The sequence below is a fragment of the Macrotis lagotis genome, chromosome X (genome assembly GCF_037893015.1).
Source record: "Macrotis lagotis isolate mMagLag1 chromosome X, bilby.v1.9.chrom.fasta, whole genome shotgun sequence".
NCBI classification, from domain to species: domain Eukaryota; kingdom Metazoa; phylum Chordata; class Mammalia; order Peramelemorphia; family Peramelidae; genus Macrotis; species Macrotis lagotis.
The window spans coordinates 240,047,290-240,063,395 of record NC_133666.1 but is presented as its reverse complement, the minus strand read 5'-3'; the positions used below and the strand labels follow the sequence as shown (position 1 = coordinate 240,063,395).

The 16,106-nt window shown below is 34.9% G+C and overlaps 1 protein-coding gene across 4 annotated transcripts in view; it reads right to left on the bottom strand.

Moving 5' to 3' along the window:
* Positions 1–16,106, bottom strand: part of BDP1 (BDP1 general transcription factor IIIB subunit) — a 102,034-nt gene that overhangs the window by 17,307 nt on the left and 68,621 nt on the right. For all 4 annotated transcript variants that reach the window (XM_074204211.1, XM_074204212.1, XM_074204213.1 and 1 more), the window contains 6 exons: positions 11,868–11,987; positions 10,583–10,619; positions 10,054–10,137; positions 8,528–8,753; positions 7,762–7,919; positions 728–875 (listed from right to left, as the gene is read on the bottom strand). In XM_074204211.1, coding sequence (XP_074060312.1) covers positions 728–875; positions 7,762–7,919; positions 8,528–8,753; positions 10,054–10,137; positions 10,583–10,619; positions 11,868–11,987 — 773 coding nt within the window. The remainder of the gene's footprint in view (positions 1–727; positions 876–7,761; positions 7,920–8,527; positions 8,754–10,053; positions 10,138–10,582; positions 10,620–11,867; positions 11,988–16,106) is intronic.

Genomic DNA, 16,106 nt, shown 5'->3' with positions numbered 1-16,106 from the left:
TGGGGGAAAAATTGCAAAACTTAAAATAGATGAAATCTTTAATTTAAAAAAGAGAGAAGAAAATTAGTCAAACGGAGGCTAAGTGACTTGCCCAGGGTCTCATAGCTAAAGGTATCTGAGGCTAGCTTTGACTCAGTTATTCCTGACTAGCCTCTTAACAGTCTACCATATGGCTATCCAACCTTAGGTTATCTTAGGGCCACATTAAAATAAAATAATTATTTGAGGGCGCACCCAGAATAAAAAATATAGTCCTTGTTCAGTGAATGTAGCACCACATGAAGGCTCTGGGGCCAAGGCTCTTAGATATAAAAGGTTGCCTCTTAACTTCAATATGACAGGCAAGGGTGTGAAGCACAAAAGCAAACACAAAACAGCAAAGCAATAACACAGCAGTATAAAAGGTAGATGCATGCTGACTAGTCAACATGTTACAGATGGAAACAAATCCCACAGATGGATTGAAAATTGTGTGACATGTTCCATCTACAATACTGCTTAAAAACACCCAAGAAAATTAACATCAACAAGAGTATTTATTAGTGATGGAATTAAAAAATCTAATATGCATTCCATGCAAATAATTATTTTATTTTTTCCACTCATGAAAATTAAAACCCACAGGCTGGCCATATAAAATCGCAATGAGGACAACATGAGGCCTTCAAGCCATATTTTAGAAGCCCTGGCTAATAGCATATAAATCTAATTCACTCCTTTTGTTTACCTTTCTACTTGCTTGACTTCTTTGCCATTATCAGTGCCACTGAAGTTGTGTATATCTGTCAACATGCTTGTTTGCATCACACCATCTCCCATAATCTTTGACTCTGTATCTTCCAATACTGTTCCTGTGGAAGTCATACATCCTGTTTCTTTTAAAAAACAGAACAAATCATTCAACATATTGTACAAGGTGACTTATACTAAAACCACATTCTTGATTAAACTCCTATCAACATAACTTACTCAATTACTAGCTCTTCTAAATAATTCCTAAACAAGAAACAATAATGTATTATTCTAAAGGGAAAAAAGAATAACAGCCAGTCCCATAATTGAACTTTAAATATGATTAATATATTGTGACTCATATTGTTTGCTGAATAGTGTCACAAGAATAATCCCAATTCAATTTAAACAAATTTCATTTTAAAAGCTGCATGAAAAGGACATCCTGTAAAAAGCAACAATGATCACCATATTTAAAAGATAAAATCTTACATCTGTCTATATCACTTTTAGTGAGTTTATCAATCATTTAGTACACATTTATTCATATATTTAGAAAAACACAGTGAAATAGGAATGTTATTATCCCTTCGTTTAAATGTTAAGGGTTAGAGAAGACTTATTCTAGGTCTTATTATTCCAATTCCAAAGCTCTTGCCCACATCACCCTCTTAAAAGATAACATGACCCCACCAAGATACTTGGCACATAAAAAGAAAATAATATCTATGTCTATTTTTATTTACAGTCTTAAAACTGTAATTATGTGCTTCTCACAAATTATCTTTGCCTTGTTAATAAACATTCCATGTCTTTTAGAAGTAATCCAAGTAATGAAGGGAGAATTGGTATTTTGGATATGATACAAACAATAAGAAGGAAACTATAGTAAATAAATAAAAAATAAATAAAATAAAAAATAAAAATTAAACAATCTCAGGAAGAAGTGATCAACAGATGTTAAAAGATGAAAAAGGAAAAGGAAATTTCAAAGACTTTTCAAAGAACAGATAGGTAAGGTATGATAGTCTAATACTTCAACTTAGGAGGATGATCCAAAAATAAAGATGAACTTAAAAGTAAGGTGATGAACTCAAACAAAATGATTGAGATGAAGAACAAGTCAATAATCAATGATTAAGCACCCACTCTATACCAGATACCACTAGGAATACAAAGAAAATCAAAAAACAATTCCTTCCCTCAAAGAGCTCATTTTCTAATGAAGAAGACCACATAAAATCAACTATAAACAAATAAGCCATAAACAAAATACACTAGAAATAATCAACAAAGGGAAGGCATTAGAATTAAAGGCTTTCGGTCAAAGGCAGAATTTTAGTTTGAACTTGAAGGAGGCCAGGGAAGGAGAGCACTCCAGGCATTGGAGAGAGTAAAAAATGTCAAGGTTGGAGGTGGAATGCCTTTGAATGAGAATTAGCAAGGTCAGTGTCACTGGTCTGCACAGTGAGGAAGGTGGGGGGTGGGAGAAGTAAGATGTAAGACAAAGAGAAGAAAATGGGTTAAGATCAACTCTTAAAATCAGAAGACTATAATTTTTATATTATCTTATACTTAATTTAGTATGATTTTGTAACTAATTTCATCTTCAAACTCAAAGGTCATAGGGAAATCAAAGAAATTTACTGATGTAGGGCTGGAGGGAAGATTGGGGAAGGGGGATGGGAGAGTACGTGGTAAGATCACTTTGACAGTTGAGTGGAGAATAGACTGGAATGAGGAGAAAATTGTGGAAGACAGATCAATCAGCAGATTATAGCACACAACTAACAAGTATCTGAACCCAATTCTTCCTGATTCCAAGTTCAGGATTAGATTTCCTACTATTCTGCCTCTAAGGCTGAAGAAAAAAAGATGAAATTTAACAGTGTTGAATATAAAACTGTAGAACTTAAGAGTTAGCAAGGATTTCTGGCATCATTGTACCTGATCAAGAATTCCTTCCAAAATATTCAGAGGCAAAGAAAGATCTATATGAACTGATGAAAACAATGAAAGAACCAAGAAAAGAATACATACAACTACAAGAATCTAAAGAGAAAGAATCAAAGAAGAAACTGAATGCAATGTAATTATAATATCATAATGCCTTAAATTCAAAATGTGGGGCCAAAAGCACGTCTATCTTCTACCAAAAAAACCACAACAGTCACTATTTTGAATGTTAACCTGTTGACCCACAATTACAGAAGGTTAGTAGCTTTCCAACAAACATGTCTATTTTACTAAGGTTTGGTTTGGGTTTAGGAAATCTGCTTTGTGTTCTCAGTGAACTTGTTTTTTTAGAAGTGAAGAAAATACAACTCTGGGGGCAGTTACGGTGGTGTAGTAGATAGAGCACCAGGAGTCAGGAGCAATGAGTTCAAATCTGGCTTCAGACATTTAATAATTACCTAGTTGTGTGATCCTGAGTAAAGCACTTAACCCTATTGCCTTGTAAAAAGCAAAAAAAAAAAAAAAAAAAAAAAAATACTGGGTGACCAAAAATGCACATTGTATGTTATGTTTTACTCAAACCTTTTTTTTTGTTTTATTTTTTTAAGGGGTGAGGAGGATATATTTAGAAATTAAGGTGATATAAAAATCAAAAGATTTATCAATAAAAGCTAAGATTTAAAAAAACCTTTTATAATATTGAAAACAAGTAAACATCTAATCTTTGCTTGTGAAAGGGGTCATTTACCTTTCTTTTTCTTTTTTCTTTTTTTTGTTTTTGCAAGGCAAATGGAGTTAAATGGCTTGCCCGAGGCCACACAGGTAGGTAATTATCAAGTGTCTGAGACCAGATTTGAACCCAGGTACTCCTGACTCCAAGGGCGGTGCTTTATCCACTACGCCACCTAGCCGCCCCTGCCATTAACTTTCTTGTTTTTTTAAATAATTATTCTCATTTTGTACAAATAATTTTTTTACATTAATAAAATATTCTCATTTAAGAGTAAATGAAATACCCCCTCCCCCCATAAATCTAGACTTGCTTGAGTGATAAAGGGGAGAGAAAAAAATTAAAATTAAAAAAAAATAATAGTAATAATTGTAGGTATGGCCAGGTGGCGCCATGAACACTTGAGCCCACATCCGGCCCTGTAGACCCAACAATCACCCAGCCGTGTGACATGCAAGCCACTCAAACCCCACTGCCCTGCAAAAACCAAAAAAAAAAAAAACAAACCCAACCCCCCCCCAAAATAAAATAGTAATAATAGTAGGGGTAGCTGGGTTGCAGACAGAGCATTGGCCCTTGAGCCAGGAGCACCTGGGTCCAAATCCGGCCTCAGACAACCAACGATCACCCTCCTATGTGTCTCCAGACAGGCCACCCAGGCCCATTTGCCCTGCACCCTACCCTAAATAATAGTAATAAAAAATGTGCTTCAGTCTTTTTTCTAACACCAACAACTCTGTCATGGGTGGATCACATTCTTTATGATAAGTCCATTGCAAAAGTTGCTTCTATATTTTTCCAATTTTGCCATTACTGATTGCAACTCCCTCCCCTTTCTTATTTCTCCACTACCATGTACTATATTTTCTTTCTCCTTTCACTCTGACTCTGCTGTAGGGTCGCTGAGTGGCGCAGCAGACAGATCCCTGATCCTGGGGCCAAGAACCCCTGAGCCCCCATACCACCCCTTAGGCCCAGAATCCACCTGGCCCTATGGTCCCAGACAGGCCATCCAATCCCAGTCCCTTGCAAGAAGTAAAAAAGAAAATGTTATATCTGACCACTCTCCCCCCATGGTCCATCCTCTCCTCTATCATTCACATCCCACCCCTTCCCCCTGCTCTTCCCCTTCTTACTCCAGATGCCTATATCCCATTGAGTATATATGCTGTTTCCTCTCCTAGCCACCTCTGATGAGAGCAAAGATTCCCTCATTCCCCCTTGCCTTCCCCCCTTCTATATCATTGCACTAGCTCATTGTAATAAAGAAAAATCTTATTATATGAAATATCTTGGCCTATTCCTCCTCTTCTTTTTCTTTCTCCCATCACATTTCCCTTTTTTTCTATTGACTCCATTTTTACACCATATTTTATCTTCAAATTCAGCTTTCTCCTGTGCTTCAACTATAAAAGCTCCCTCTACCTGCTCTATTAACTGAGAAGGTTCATATGAGTATTATTAGTGTCATTTTTCTATAAAGGAATACATGCAGTTCATCATCATAAGTCTCTCATATTCCCCCCCTCTCCTCCAATCTCCATGTTTCACCTGAGTCCTGTATCTGAAGATCAAACCTTCTGTTCAGCTCTGGCCATTGTAAAAGGAACATTTGAAATTCCCCTGGTTCATTGAAAGTCCATCTTTTTCCCTGGAAGAGGACATTCAGCCTTGCTGGGTAGTTCATTCTTGGCTGCATTCTAAGCTCTCTTGCCTTCCGGTATATTGTATTCCAAGCCCTATGAGCTTCCAATGTAGCTGCTGCTAAGTCCTGTGTGATCCTGACTGCAGCTCCACGATATTTGAACTGTGTCCTTCTGGCTGCTTGTAATATTTTCTCTTTGACTTGGGAGTTCTGGAACTTGGCTATAATATTCCTAGGGGTTGTTTTTTTTGGGATCTTTCTCGGGGGGATCTGTAGATTCTCTCCATTTCTATTTTGCCCTCTGCTTCTAGAATATCAGGGCAATTTTCCTATAGTAATTCTTTGAAAATGATGTCAAGGCTCTTTTCCTGATCATGACTTTCAGGTATTCCAATAATTTTTAAATTATCTTTCCTAAGTCTGTTTTCCATATCAGTTGTTTTTTCAATGAGATATTTCACATTTTCTTCTAATTTTTCATTTTTTTGGTTTTGAAGTATTGATTCCTGATTTCTGGTAAATTCATCAATCTCCCTGAGTTCTATTCTTTATCTGAAGGATTTGTTTTCCTCAGAGAGCTTTCTTATCTTTTTCCATCTGGCCAATTTTGCTTTTTAAAGCATTCTTCTCCTCAATAACTTTTTGAACTGTTTTATCCATTTGACCTAAGCTGGTTTTTAGCATGCTATTTTCTTCAGCATTTTTTTGGATTTACTTGACTAAGCTGCTGACTTCATTTTTCATGTTTTTCCTGCATCTCTCTCATTTCTTTTCCCAGTTTTTCTTCTAACTTCCTCATTTGATTTTCAAAGTCTTTTTTGAGCTCTGTCATAGCCTGAGCCCAATTTCTGTTTTTTCTTGGAGTCTTTAGGTGTAGGAGCTTGTGTTTCCTCTTCTTCAGACTGAGTATTTTGATCCTTCTTGGGCTCATTTGCAAAATATTTCTCAATGGTGTTCCTCTTATTTCTCTGCTTGCTGATTTTTCCCAGCCTGGCTCTGGTTTGGGGGTGCTTCCTGAGCTTCTGGGACACTCCCACAAGGGTCTCAGTGTGTGAGGCTCTGTCCTCCCTCCTGGTCTGTGAATGACCATATAGGTGGGGGGGCGCCTAGATTGTGATCAGGATCTCAATGTGGTCAGAACCCCAGAGTCCTGTTCCAAGGGCAGAGGACAGAGCTCTGCAGTCTCTCTTCACTCCCCTCCCTAGGTTCAATGGGCTCATGCCCTGGGAGCTCCTGCTTACCACCTCTGCTTGCTTCTGTTCCTGGATCTGGGCTGCAGAAAGACCAAGACTGTGTGCTCTGAGGACTGGGCACCCAGAACCCTGGGGCTGCCTCCTGGAGGCTGAAGTTCTTTGGCTCTGGCAGGCCACCCCTCTGGCATGCCACCCCTCCAACCCCGGGGGAGAAGAGCCTTTCTGCTCTTTTCCAGGTTACCTTGAGTAGGAGAACTGCCTCACTGGGTCCCTTTGTGGGTTCTGTCTCGAAAGTTTAGTTAGAGTCCTCAGCTTATGAGTTTTATGAGAGAGCGCCTAAGACATGATCCTTTCTTGTTGCCATCTTTGCCATAAACTTTTTTTTTAGATTTTTTTTTCAAGGCAATGGGGTTAAATGGCTTGCCCAAGGCCACACAGCTAGGTAATTATTAAGTATCTGAGGTCGGATTTGAACCCAGGTACTCATGACTCCAAGGCTGGTTCTCTATCCACTGCGCCACCTAGCCGCCCCTTGCCATAAACTTTCAATGGAGGACATTCCACTTTTTCCTACTGCTCTAATTATTAAGTGCTTCTTGAAATGAAAACTACATCTGTGTCTATGCACTTCTAGTCACTGCTCCAGTTCAGAACCTGAGGGCATGCAAAACAAATTAAGACTAAAAGGAATAAAATACATAGCCCCTTTTCCATTTGACAGCCCTTCTTAGCATATATGAATAGTGAATATTGCTACCCCTAAAATTTTATTTTTTCTATCGCAAATGTCTCAAGTTCATTCAACTGACCCTTATATGGCATATTCTCCAGTCCTCTCACCATCCTAAATGGTGTCTTCTATTTTAGTTTGTTAATGTCCTGCCTTAAATGTGGTAACCATGTCAGTAGATAGCTATTATTGCTCTCATTCTATACACTATCTAGGCTTCTCTTAATACACTTAAGATATTCAAAGAAGCAAACAGTTTATCTAGGAGATGTGACTATATGAAAATGACCTTTTATTTGTGACTATATGAAAAGGGGTTTGTGAAGAGCCAACTTAATATGAGTGAAAAAATTGAAGTTATAACCAAAGAAGGTAATGAATGCCATCTCAGGCTACATTAATAGAAATTCTGAGGAGATAGTCCCCGTGAATTCTATACTGTCAAATCACACCTGGAATATAATGGTCAGTTCTGGATACAATATTTTAGGGAAGACAATGATAAGTTAGAATGTCTCCAAGAAAATGTGAACAGGATAAGTATAAAAATAGAAACCAGTTCAATAAGAATTAAGGAAGTGAGAATTTTTAGCCCATCAAAAAAGATTTAGGGGATAACTTAAATGCTGTCTTTAAATATGAGAAAGCCTATAAATGAAAAACCAGAAGGCCAAGCTAAAGTTAGAGAAGCAGATTCCCACCAGATATAAGATTCCACTTCAAATGTGGGACCAAAAGCACCTTTATCTTCTACAATAAGAACCACAACACTCACCATTCTGAATGTCAGCCTGTTGATCCACAGTCACAGGAAGACTAGTAGCTTTCCGACGAACATGTCTATCTTTTCCAAGTATTTTACTAAGGTTTGGTTTGGGTTTAGGAAATCTGCTTCGTGTTCTCAGTGAACCTGTCTTTTTAGAAGACTCATCACTACAGGAGGAAGAAAAACACAAAATAAAAATCTTTCATAAATACCCCTATCTTGGCAGTTAGGTGGTACTCAGGTTCTGGACTCAGGAGAGCCTAAGTTCAACTCAGACACTTAATAATAATTATCTGTGTGGCTTTGGGCAAGTCATTTAATCCGACTGCCTTGCAAAAAAATAAAAAAATTAATGCCGAATCTCTTCCTGTATTATAAGCACAATAATCTTATTAGTCTAAGACAATCAGTTTCCAAATGTCAAACTAACTAGGAAGGAGTTAAAAAGTAAAGAGAAAGTTTGGTTCAATGTTCATAAAATAGTCTAACTACTTTAGATAGGTTTAAATAAATTTCAACATAGGATGAATATACCATGATATATCATCAATGTGAAACATAAAGAGAAAGAAGCCAATTGCTTTTTTCAAAATTAAGAAACTAGTACCATCAATACTTATTCTGATTTGCATTTTATGAACAAATATGCCTCAATACTATCTGGTATATTTAAGCAGTTAATTTAAAATTGTGCTGTTAAATGACAAGATAATTTATATTTTATACTACTAGTCAAAAGAAATTAGATCTATAAAGAAAAACCCATGAAATTAACCTGGAAGGTACAGAATTTTTCTTTATTTGCCCAGGCATGTTCATTTCTTTTCCATTACTTTGCTCCTCTGATATACTCTCATTTTCATCCACTGCTGTAAGAAATGTACTAGGGACTGTTGAAGAAAGCACTTGATGTTCAAGAAGCACCCTGTGGTCAAAGGTCTCTGGATTAGAAGTGGAACTATGTTTTCTTAAGTCATGTTCAGGAAGCACACATACTATTCCTATTGTATGAAAAGAGAAGAAGAAATGATAGTAATAAGGAGATTTTCAAATGAATTAATTTAATATCCAATGAAGCAATAATCCTATACGAACAATTCTATAATGAAGAATTAATTACATTTAAAGATATACCTTAAAAATTTTTATTATAATGAAGTTTAGGTCTAATATGGTCTGAATATTAGCAGATCAAATATTTCGGTGAAATGGGTTTCTAAGGAATCTTTTATGCTACTCATAACAAAATCTCATTTAGATGGATTTCAAAATGGATATTTATTTAAATAACAAATGTGATACTATGGCAAATTGCATAACTGCATGAGAATAACTTAATGCTATGGTTTTCTTTAAATTTTTTTAATTTAATGCAATGGGATTAAGTGACTTGCCCAAGGTCACACAGCTAGGCCATTACTAAGTGTCTGAGGCCACATTTAAACTCAGGTCCTCATGACTCCAAGGTCAGTGCTCTATCCACTGAACCACCTAGCTGCCCCAAATGCTATGTTAATTTAATGAATGTGTGAAGAACTTAAGCCTTTATATGCTATATTATAGGAAGTATTACAATAGATTTAAGAAAAAATAATGCATCTTTATTTAAATTATTATTTCAAAAAATAAACAAACATCCTGAGAGTTTACAATGAAAGCAGCATAGTTCCAGGAGTCAGAAGATTGAAGTTCTAGTCCTAGCTCTTACATAGTATCAAAAGACACATCTAAGTTCTTTAACCTCTTTTGGCATCAGGGTCCACATTTATAACAGATTAGTTTAGATGATCTTTGTAGTACTCTCTGATTTTAAAATTCACAACTTCTGCGAAATTCATTAAAGGAATTAAGCACATCCAAGTGTGTAGGTACACAATGGTTACATATACTATGTAGATAATTATAAATAATGGCAAAAAAGAATGACATGGAACTGGGTCAAAAAGATTAGGATTGCAGATTTACTTCTGTGATAAGACACTGAACAGTTACTGCTGTGCAAACAATCTAAGCAAAAATATATCAAGTGTGGAGTCTGCCTCTTTCCACTGAGGGCAGATGTACATTCATTTATGGTAAATACTTCTGAGCCAGTGAGGGTCTACAAGAGATACATCCTACTGAAAAACTACTATACAGTACCACTATTAGAAAAACAACTCAAAATTCCATGTCTTAGTATCTTAGTGCTAAAAATATTTTTGATACATGAAAGACTACAAATTCATCTTCAGTTAAAATGGTGGAAAACACTTTGAGGAAATTCTTTCTTTTTCTTCCAAAAACCTATCTTGTTCTTACCTTCAGTATTTGTCTCTGACTGCAACACCTGATTTCCCATTGTAAGTAAAGCTATAGCTGCTTCTGTGCTTCCATCGTTGACACCTATAAACCAATTTATACAAGTCTGAAGAAAAGGATTATTGTAGAAAGCAGTTTATTTAAATTTATTTTTAAAGAATCTATTTGAAAATACTGTCCCTCTCCTTTATTATACTATTGTCCACATCTTACAATGAAACATGAGGAAATATCAACATGAGACCCTGAATTATTTGATCAGTTTAATTTAGCACTGAAAGTCATTATATACCACATTTGAATAGAAATCTCTTGATAGTATCAAATGACAATATTCTTTCATCTATGTTAAATATACTCTGGGTATAAAGTAGGTGCTCTATAAATGTTTAATATATATTTAACATACATAAAATTCTTCAATACAGTCCTTTAGAGTTCAAACCTCTAGAGAGTTCTTCACTATCACTTTCATTCAATTACTAAGTTTACTAATTGTTACTTAAGTAGTTTCCCTATTAAAAGTTACCTGCATCTTCTTCAGGATATTCAATTGGAGTAATTTCCTTAAAAAAAAAGAGGGGAGAAAAGTGAACTAAATTATCTTCCAAAGCATTGGTTGAGCACCTTATCTATAGTGCAATGTGCCACTGGGTGTTTGTCTTTTGATAATTCTAAAGTTTGATTTTCTTTTTTTAATTTATCACTATTCATGAAATTACAAGTACAAAAAGGTAAAACTATTCACTATTACTATTTTCCTCTTTCTTTGCATCCTTGTCACAAATAAAAGCTCCAGAGTTACACCACTTGATCATTCCTGTCTCTCCTTCTTCATCATTATCATAAATTACTCAAGACATCTCTCCTGTCAGCTACAACCTAAATAAAAACAAGTCTGAAAATATCCCTTTTGCAAGGAAAGACAGATATAAAATAGAAAATGAATGTTATAAAGTTTAGAAATATAAATTAAAATCTATGACTTCAAATCTTTAATAAATAAGGTTAACATAAAACAATAAATGCAATTACCAAATGACTTGGAAATGAATATATTCGGAACAATGTACAATTTGTATTAATTCATTACAAAGAATTAAGGGATTATTGAAAGACTGGGGAAAGGGGGGGGGGGGGGGGCTTCACTTAAAATAGATCAGCCTGAGCAGAAAAACCATTATCTTATTATGTAATTTTGCTATCCTCTTATACTTCATTTTTTCCCTTAAGGATATGATTTCTCTCTCATTTAACTTAGATCAATGTAAACCATGGAAACAATGTAGAGATTAACAGACTAAGGATAGTTAAGTGACACAATGGATAGAGCACCAGCCCTGGAGTCAGGAAGACCTGAGTTCAAATCTGGTCTCAGATACTAGATAATTATCTAGCTATATGACCAAGAGCAAGTCACTTAACCCCACTGCCTTGCAAAACAAACAAAACAAAACAAAGAGACTAACAGACTGCCTTCTGTGGGGGATGGGGGGAAATGAGATTAGGGAAAAAATTGTAAAATTCTAAATGAATAAAAAAATAAAATTTTGAAATTTTAGAAAGTTAAATAAAATAGATCAGCGTAATAAATTAAGTAATAGAATTTACATCAGCATTGGTCAAGCGAGTTCCACAGTAGGGTTACAAAGAAACCCACATGTAATAACCTATTCATAATATACCATTATTAGTCTCAATTTTACATATCATTAACTATTATTTATGTGTAAATTATCTGAGACAATATTGCTTCAATTATTTTTGAGTGCCTATGAATGAATTAAAGGAAACAAATTGAAGAGTATACTTACAACTGTGGCATTCAGATTTTCTTCCTGATTCAAAACTTCATTTGACATATTTACATCAGGAAGGAGATGTTCAGTAAGAGTAATGCAAGGTACATCTGGGACGTTCACAGAAATTTCAAGCTATAGAAATGAAAATATTTTGTTATTTCATGTGGAAATAAAAATTTAGCAATACCAAATTCGAAAACTTCATATTCAACCTGAGAATTTAATCTCATGTCAAGTACTTGCTTAGGTGCTTATATAGAAAGGATTTAAGGATATAAAAAAGCTTATGGCACCATATACTATTATAAACTAGAAATGGGTAAATAATATGAATGTAAAAGGGTCATATTATAAGAAATTAAATTTCTTTAAATTAAATAAATTAAGTTAAAAAGCTAGTAGAACAAGAACTCTTACAGAATTGTAACTGGGAGAAAATTCATATAGCCAAATGAGAGACAAAAGACATCACAAAAGGTAAAACAGATAATTTGAATAAAGAAAGTTTAAAAAATTTGCAGAAACAAAATCAGATAAATAGCAAAAGAAACTATAAAGCAGGAAAAAGAAAACTTCTATGAGATATCACTGATTAAAGTTTGATAACTATCATATATAAGGAATTGAAAACTATAACTCAAAAAGTGACTGCCCAAGAGATAATGGTCAAAGGAAATAAACAGTTCTCAATAGAAAAATTGTAGCCTACCAATTACCATATAAAAAAAAAATCATGATCCCTAGTAATAAAAGAAACACAAATTTTAAAAACTCTCAGAAAACACCTTACAAACCACTAATTTTTTTTCCTTTTTTTTAAGGTTTTTGCAAGGCAATGGGGTTAAGTGGCTTGACCAAGGCTACACAGCTAGGTAATTATTAAGTGTCTGAGGCCGGATTTGAACTCAGGTATTCCTGACTCCAGGGCCAGTGCTCTATCCACTGAACCACATAGCCGCCCCAAACCACTAAATTAAGTCAAAAATGTTTAAAAAAAAAAGAACTGGATGCTTTGGGAGAGGGTTTGAAGGAGCTTTGGGAAGAAAGTCCAACAAATACACTGCTGGCAAAACTGTTTAGTGTTCCAACAATTCTGGAAAAAATTTGGAATTATGCAAGAAAAGTCACTAACCTGTTCAAATTCCTTCACTGTCACTACTGGACACATCTACTGACTGGGTATCAATTTAATAAATTTACTTATGTATCACACACACACACACACACACACACACACACAAATAGAATAATGATTTGAAGCAGAACAATATGGATTCACTGATACAGAATGAAGAAAGCAGAACCATGAGAATACTACACAAAATGACTTTAATAATGTAACTAAATAATATCGATATAGCTGATTAGTATGATACATCTTGGTAACAGAGGGTAGATGACAAAACATACTTCTCTGATTAGAGATTAGGGTCATTATGGGTATATTATGATGAATATATTGTTAGATATAATCCCTAATTAACAAAGTAGGGAATTATTTTTGGAAAAATGACTGTAATATAAAAACAAAACCCCAAAATGAAATATCAATAAAACATTTCTTATGCCCAAAGGACAGTAAAAGTATGCATACCCTTTGATCCAGCAATATCATTACTGGGGTCTGTTGTCCAGAAGAGATCATGAAAAAGGTTTTGTAAAAACATCACCTGTACAAAAATGTTCATAGAACCTCTTTTCATAGTGGCAAAAAGTGGAAATTGAGGAGATGCTCATCAATTGAGGAATGGCTGAACAAACTGAGGTATATGTATGAGAGGGAATACTATAGTTCTATAAGAAATCATGAGGGACAGGATTTCAGAAAAGCCTGGAAGGACTTGCATGAATTGATGCAGAGTAAAATGAGCAGAACCAAAAGAACATTATACACATCAACAGCATCATTGAATGATGATCAACCATGATGGACTTGTTCATTTCAGCAGTACAATAAAGACAATTTTAAAAGACTGATGAAGGAAAAAATATCATCCCTAGATAGAGAAGAAACTGTGGAGCTTAAATGAAGACCAAAGCTTATTATCTTCAATTTTCTGTCTTATGTACTATATTATTTTTTTCTCTCTAATATTCTCTTTTTTTCCGTTTGGATTTGATTCTTCTCTCCCAACACAATCACTATGGATCTATGTTTACCATGGTTATAAATGTAGAGCCTATATCAGATTCCTTTTAGTCAAGGGGAGGTGGAGGGAAGGGAGGGAGGTAATAAAATATAAAACTCAAAACCTTGCAAAGAAAAATGGTAAAGACTACTGTTACATGTAGTTGGAAGAACAAAATATATTAAAAAATTTCTTTTCAAAGTTCATAGCTTGATAAGGGGATCCAACACATACAGAAAATAAAATGTTTGCCAACCTAAACCAATGTTCCATGCTCATAGTTCATAGTTAAGGATTGAAAGATAATAATCCCTACTTAATATTAGCAAAAGTGTACTGGCTAATAAGACAATTTTCTTAATTTTCCTTAACCAGTAATCTTACCCATACTTAAGTCCCTGAAACCTTATCTTTTTTTTCCCTCTGTACAGAGATGTTTATTGCTGTTATATTCTGTTATCCAAAGAAAAACTGGAACAGCTAATTTGGGGAATGGCTGAACAAACTGTAGGAAATCAAGATATTGGAATTACAATATCATAAATAAGTTCAAATTTAAGGACTATAAATAAAAATGCTAAAAACTCAAAATAATGCAAAATTTTTTTTAAAGTACAACTAGAGATACTGTTCTTACATACTGATTACAACTACACCTTATTATCTTTTGTCATCATTTTCTGGTCCTAATCTCTAAACACATTTTCTCTTCAATTTCTTCATAACATATCTGGCTTTATGGAAGGTAGTTCTATTGGGAATGTGGAATAAACAAGATTAATAATTAAAAGTAAACATATCAGTACCCTGAATTAAGTGCTAGATCTAAACAAGACATAAAAATTCTCTGGGTTTCAATTTTCTTAACTGGAAAATGGAAATTAAACCTTTTGCTATATTTTTAACTAGGCTGTTGTGAAGCTAAAATGAACTAAAAAGTAAAGGCACTCTTTTAAAATTTATTTTCATTTATTTTTAGGATTTTTGCAAGAAAAATGGAATTAAGTGGCTTGCCCAAGGCCACACAGCTAGGTAATTATTAAGTATCCGAGGCCAGCATTTGAACTCAGGTATGCCTGACTCCAGGGCCGGTGCTCTATCCATTGCGCCACCTAGCTGCCCCTAAAAGGCACTTAAAAAAAAACTATTTTATAAAACACAAGGCACAATAACAGTTAAACATGTTTGGAGAATAGGATATCAATCCTTTTTGATGAATTAGTTAAAATATATTGTAATTTGCATGCCCTAGCAAAAGGAATATAAACGAAACCTTTCTCTAATGACAATCATGACAAATTGCTATCTGCAGAATATCTATCAGAATAATTCTACATAGTCCCCAAAGGCATATATACCATAAAACTTGTTTCCCTGTTATCAGGCAACTGATTTTCTTTTTTTGTTTTGTTTTGTTTTTTAGGTTTTTTTGCAAGGCAGTGGGGTTAAGTGGCTTGTCGAAGGCCACACAGCTAGGTAATTATTAAGTGTCTGAGACCGGATTTGAACCCAGGTACTCCTGACTCCAAGGCCAGTGCTTTATCCACTAGGCCACCTAGCCGCCTCAAGGCAACTAATTTTCATTCATTGTTCTTCTCTCAAAAATAAGTATGAGTGTAGAATATTTTATCTGCTATCTGCAGTGTCACAGAGTTAATTTTGGCAAAATTGATTACTAAGTAAATGGTCAAATTAACCTGTGTTTTTAACCCTTTGATCCAGCAATACCACTATTGGCTCTACCCTGAAGAGATGATGAAAAAGGGTAAAAACATCACTTGTACAAAAATATTCATAGCAGTCCTGTTTGTGGTGGCAAAGAAATCAAGTCCTTCAATTGGGGTATGGCTTAGCAAACTATGGTATATGTATGTCATAGAACACTATTGTTCTATTAGGAACCAGGAGGGATGGGAATTCAGGGAAGCCTGGAGGGATTTGCATGAACTGATGCTGAGAGAGATGAGCAGAACCAGAGAAACACTGTACACCCTAACAGAAACATGAGGATGATGGATCAACCTTGATGGACATGCTCATTCCATCAGTGCAACAATTAGAGACAATTTTGGGCTGTCTGCAATGGAGAATACCATCTGTATCCAGAGAAAGAACTGTGGAG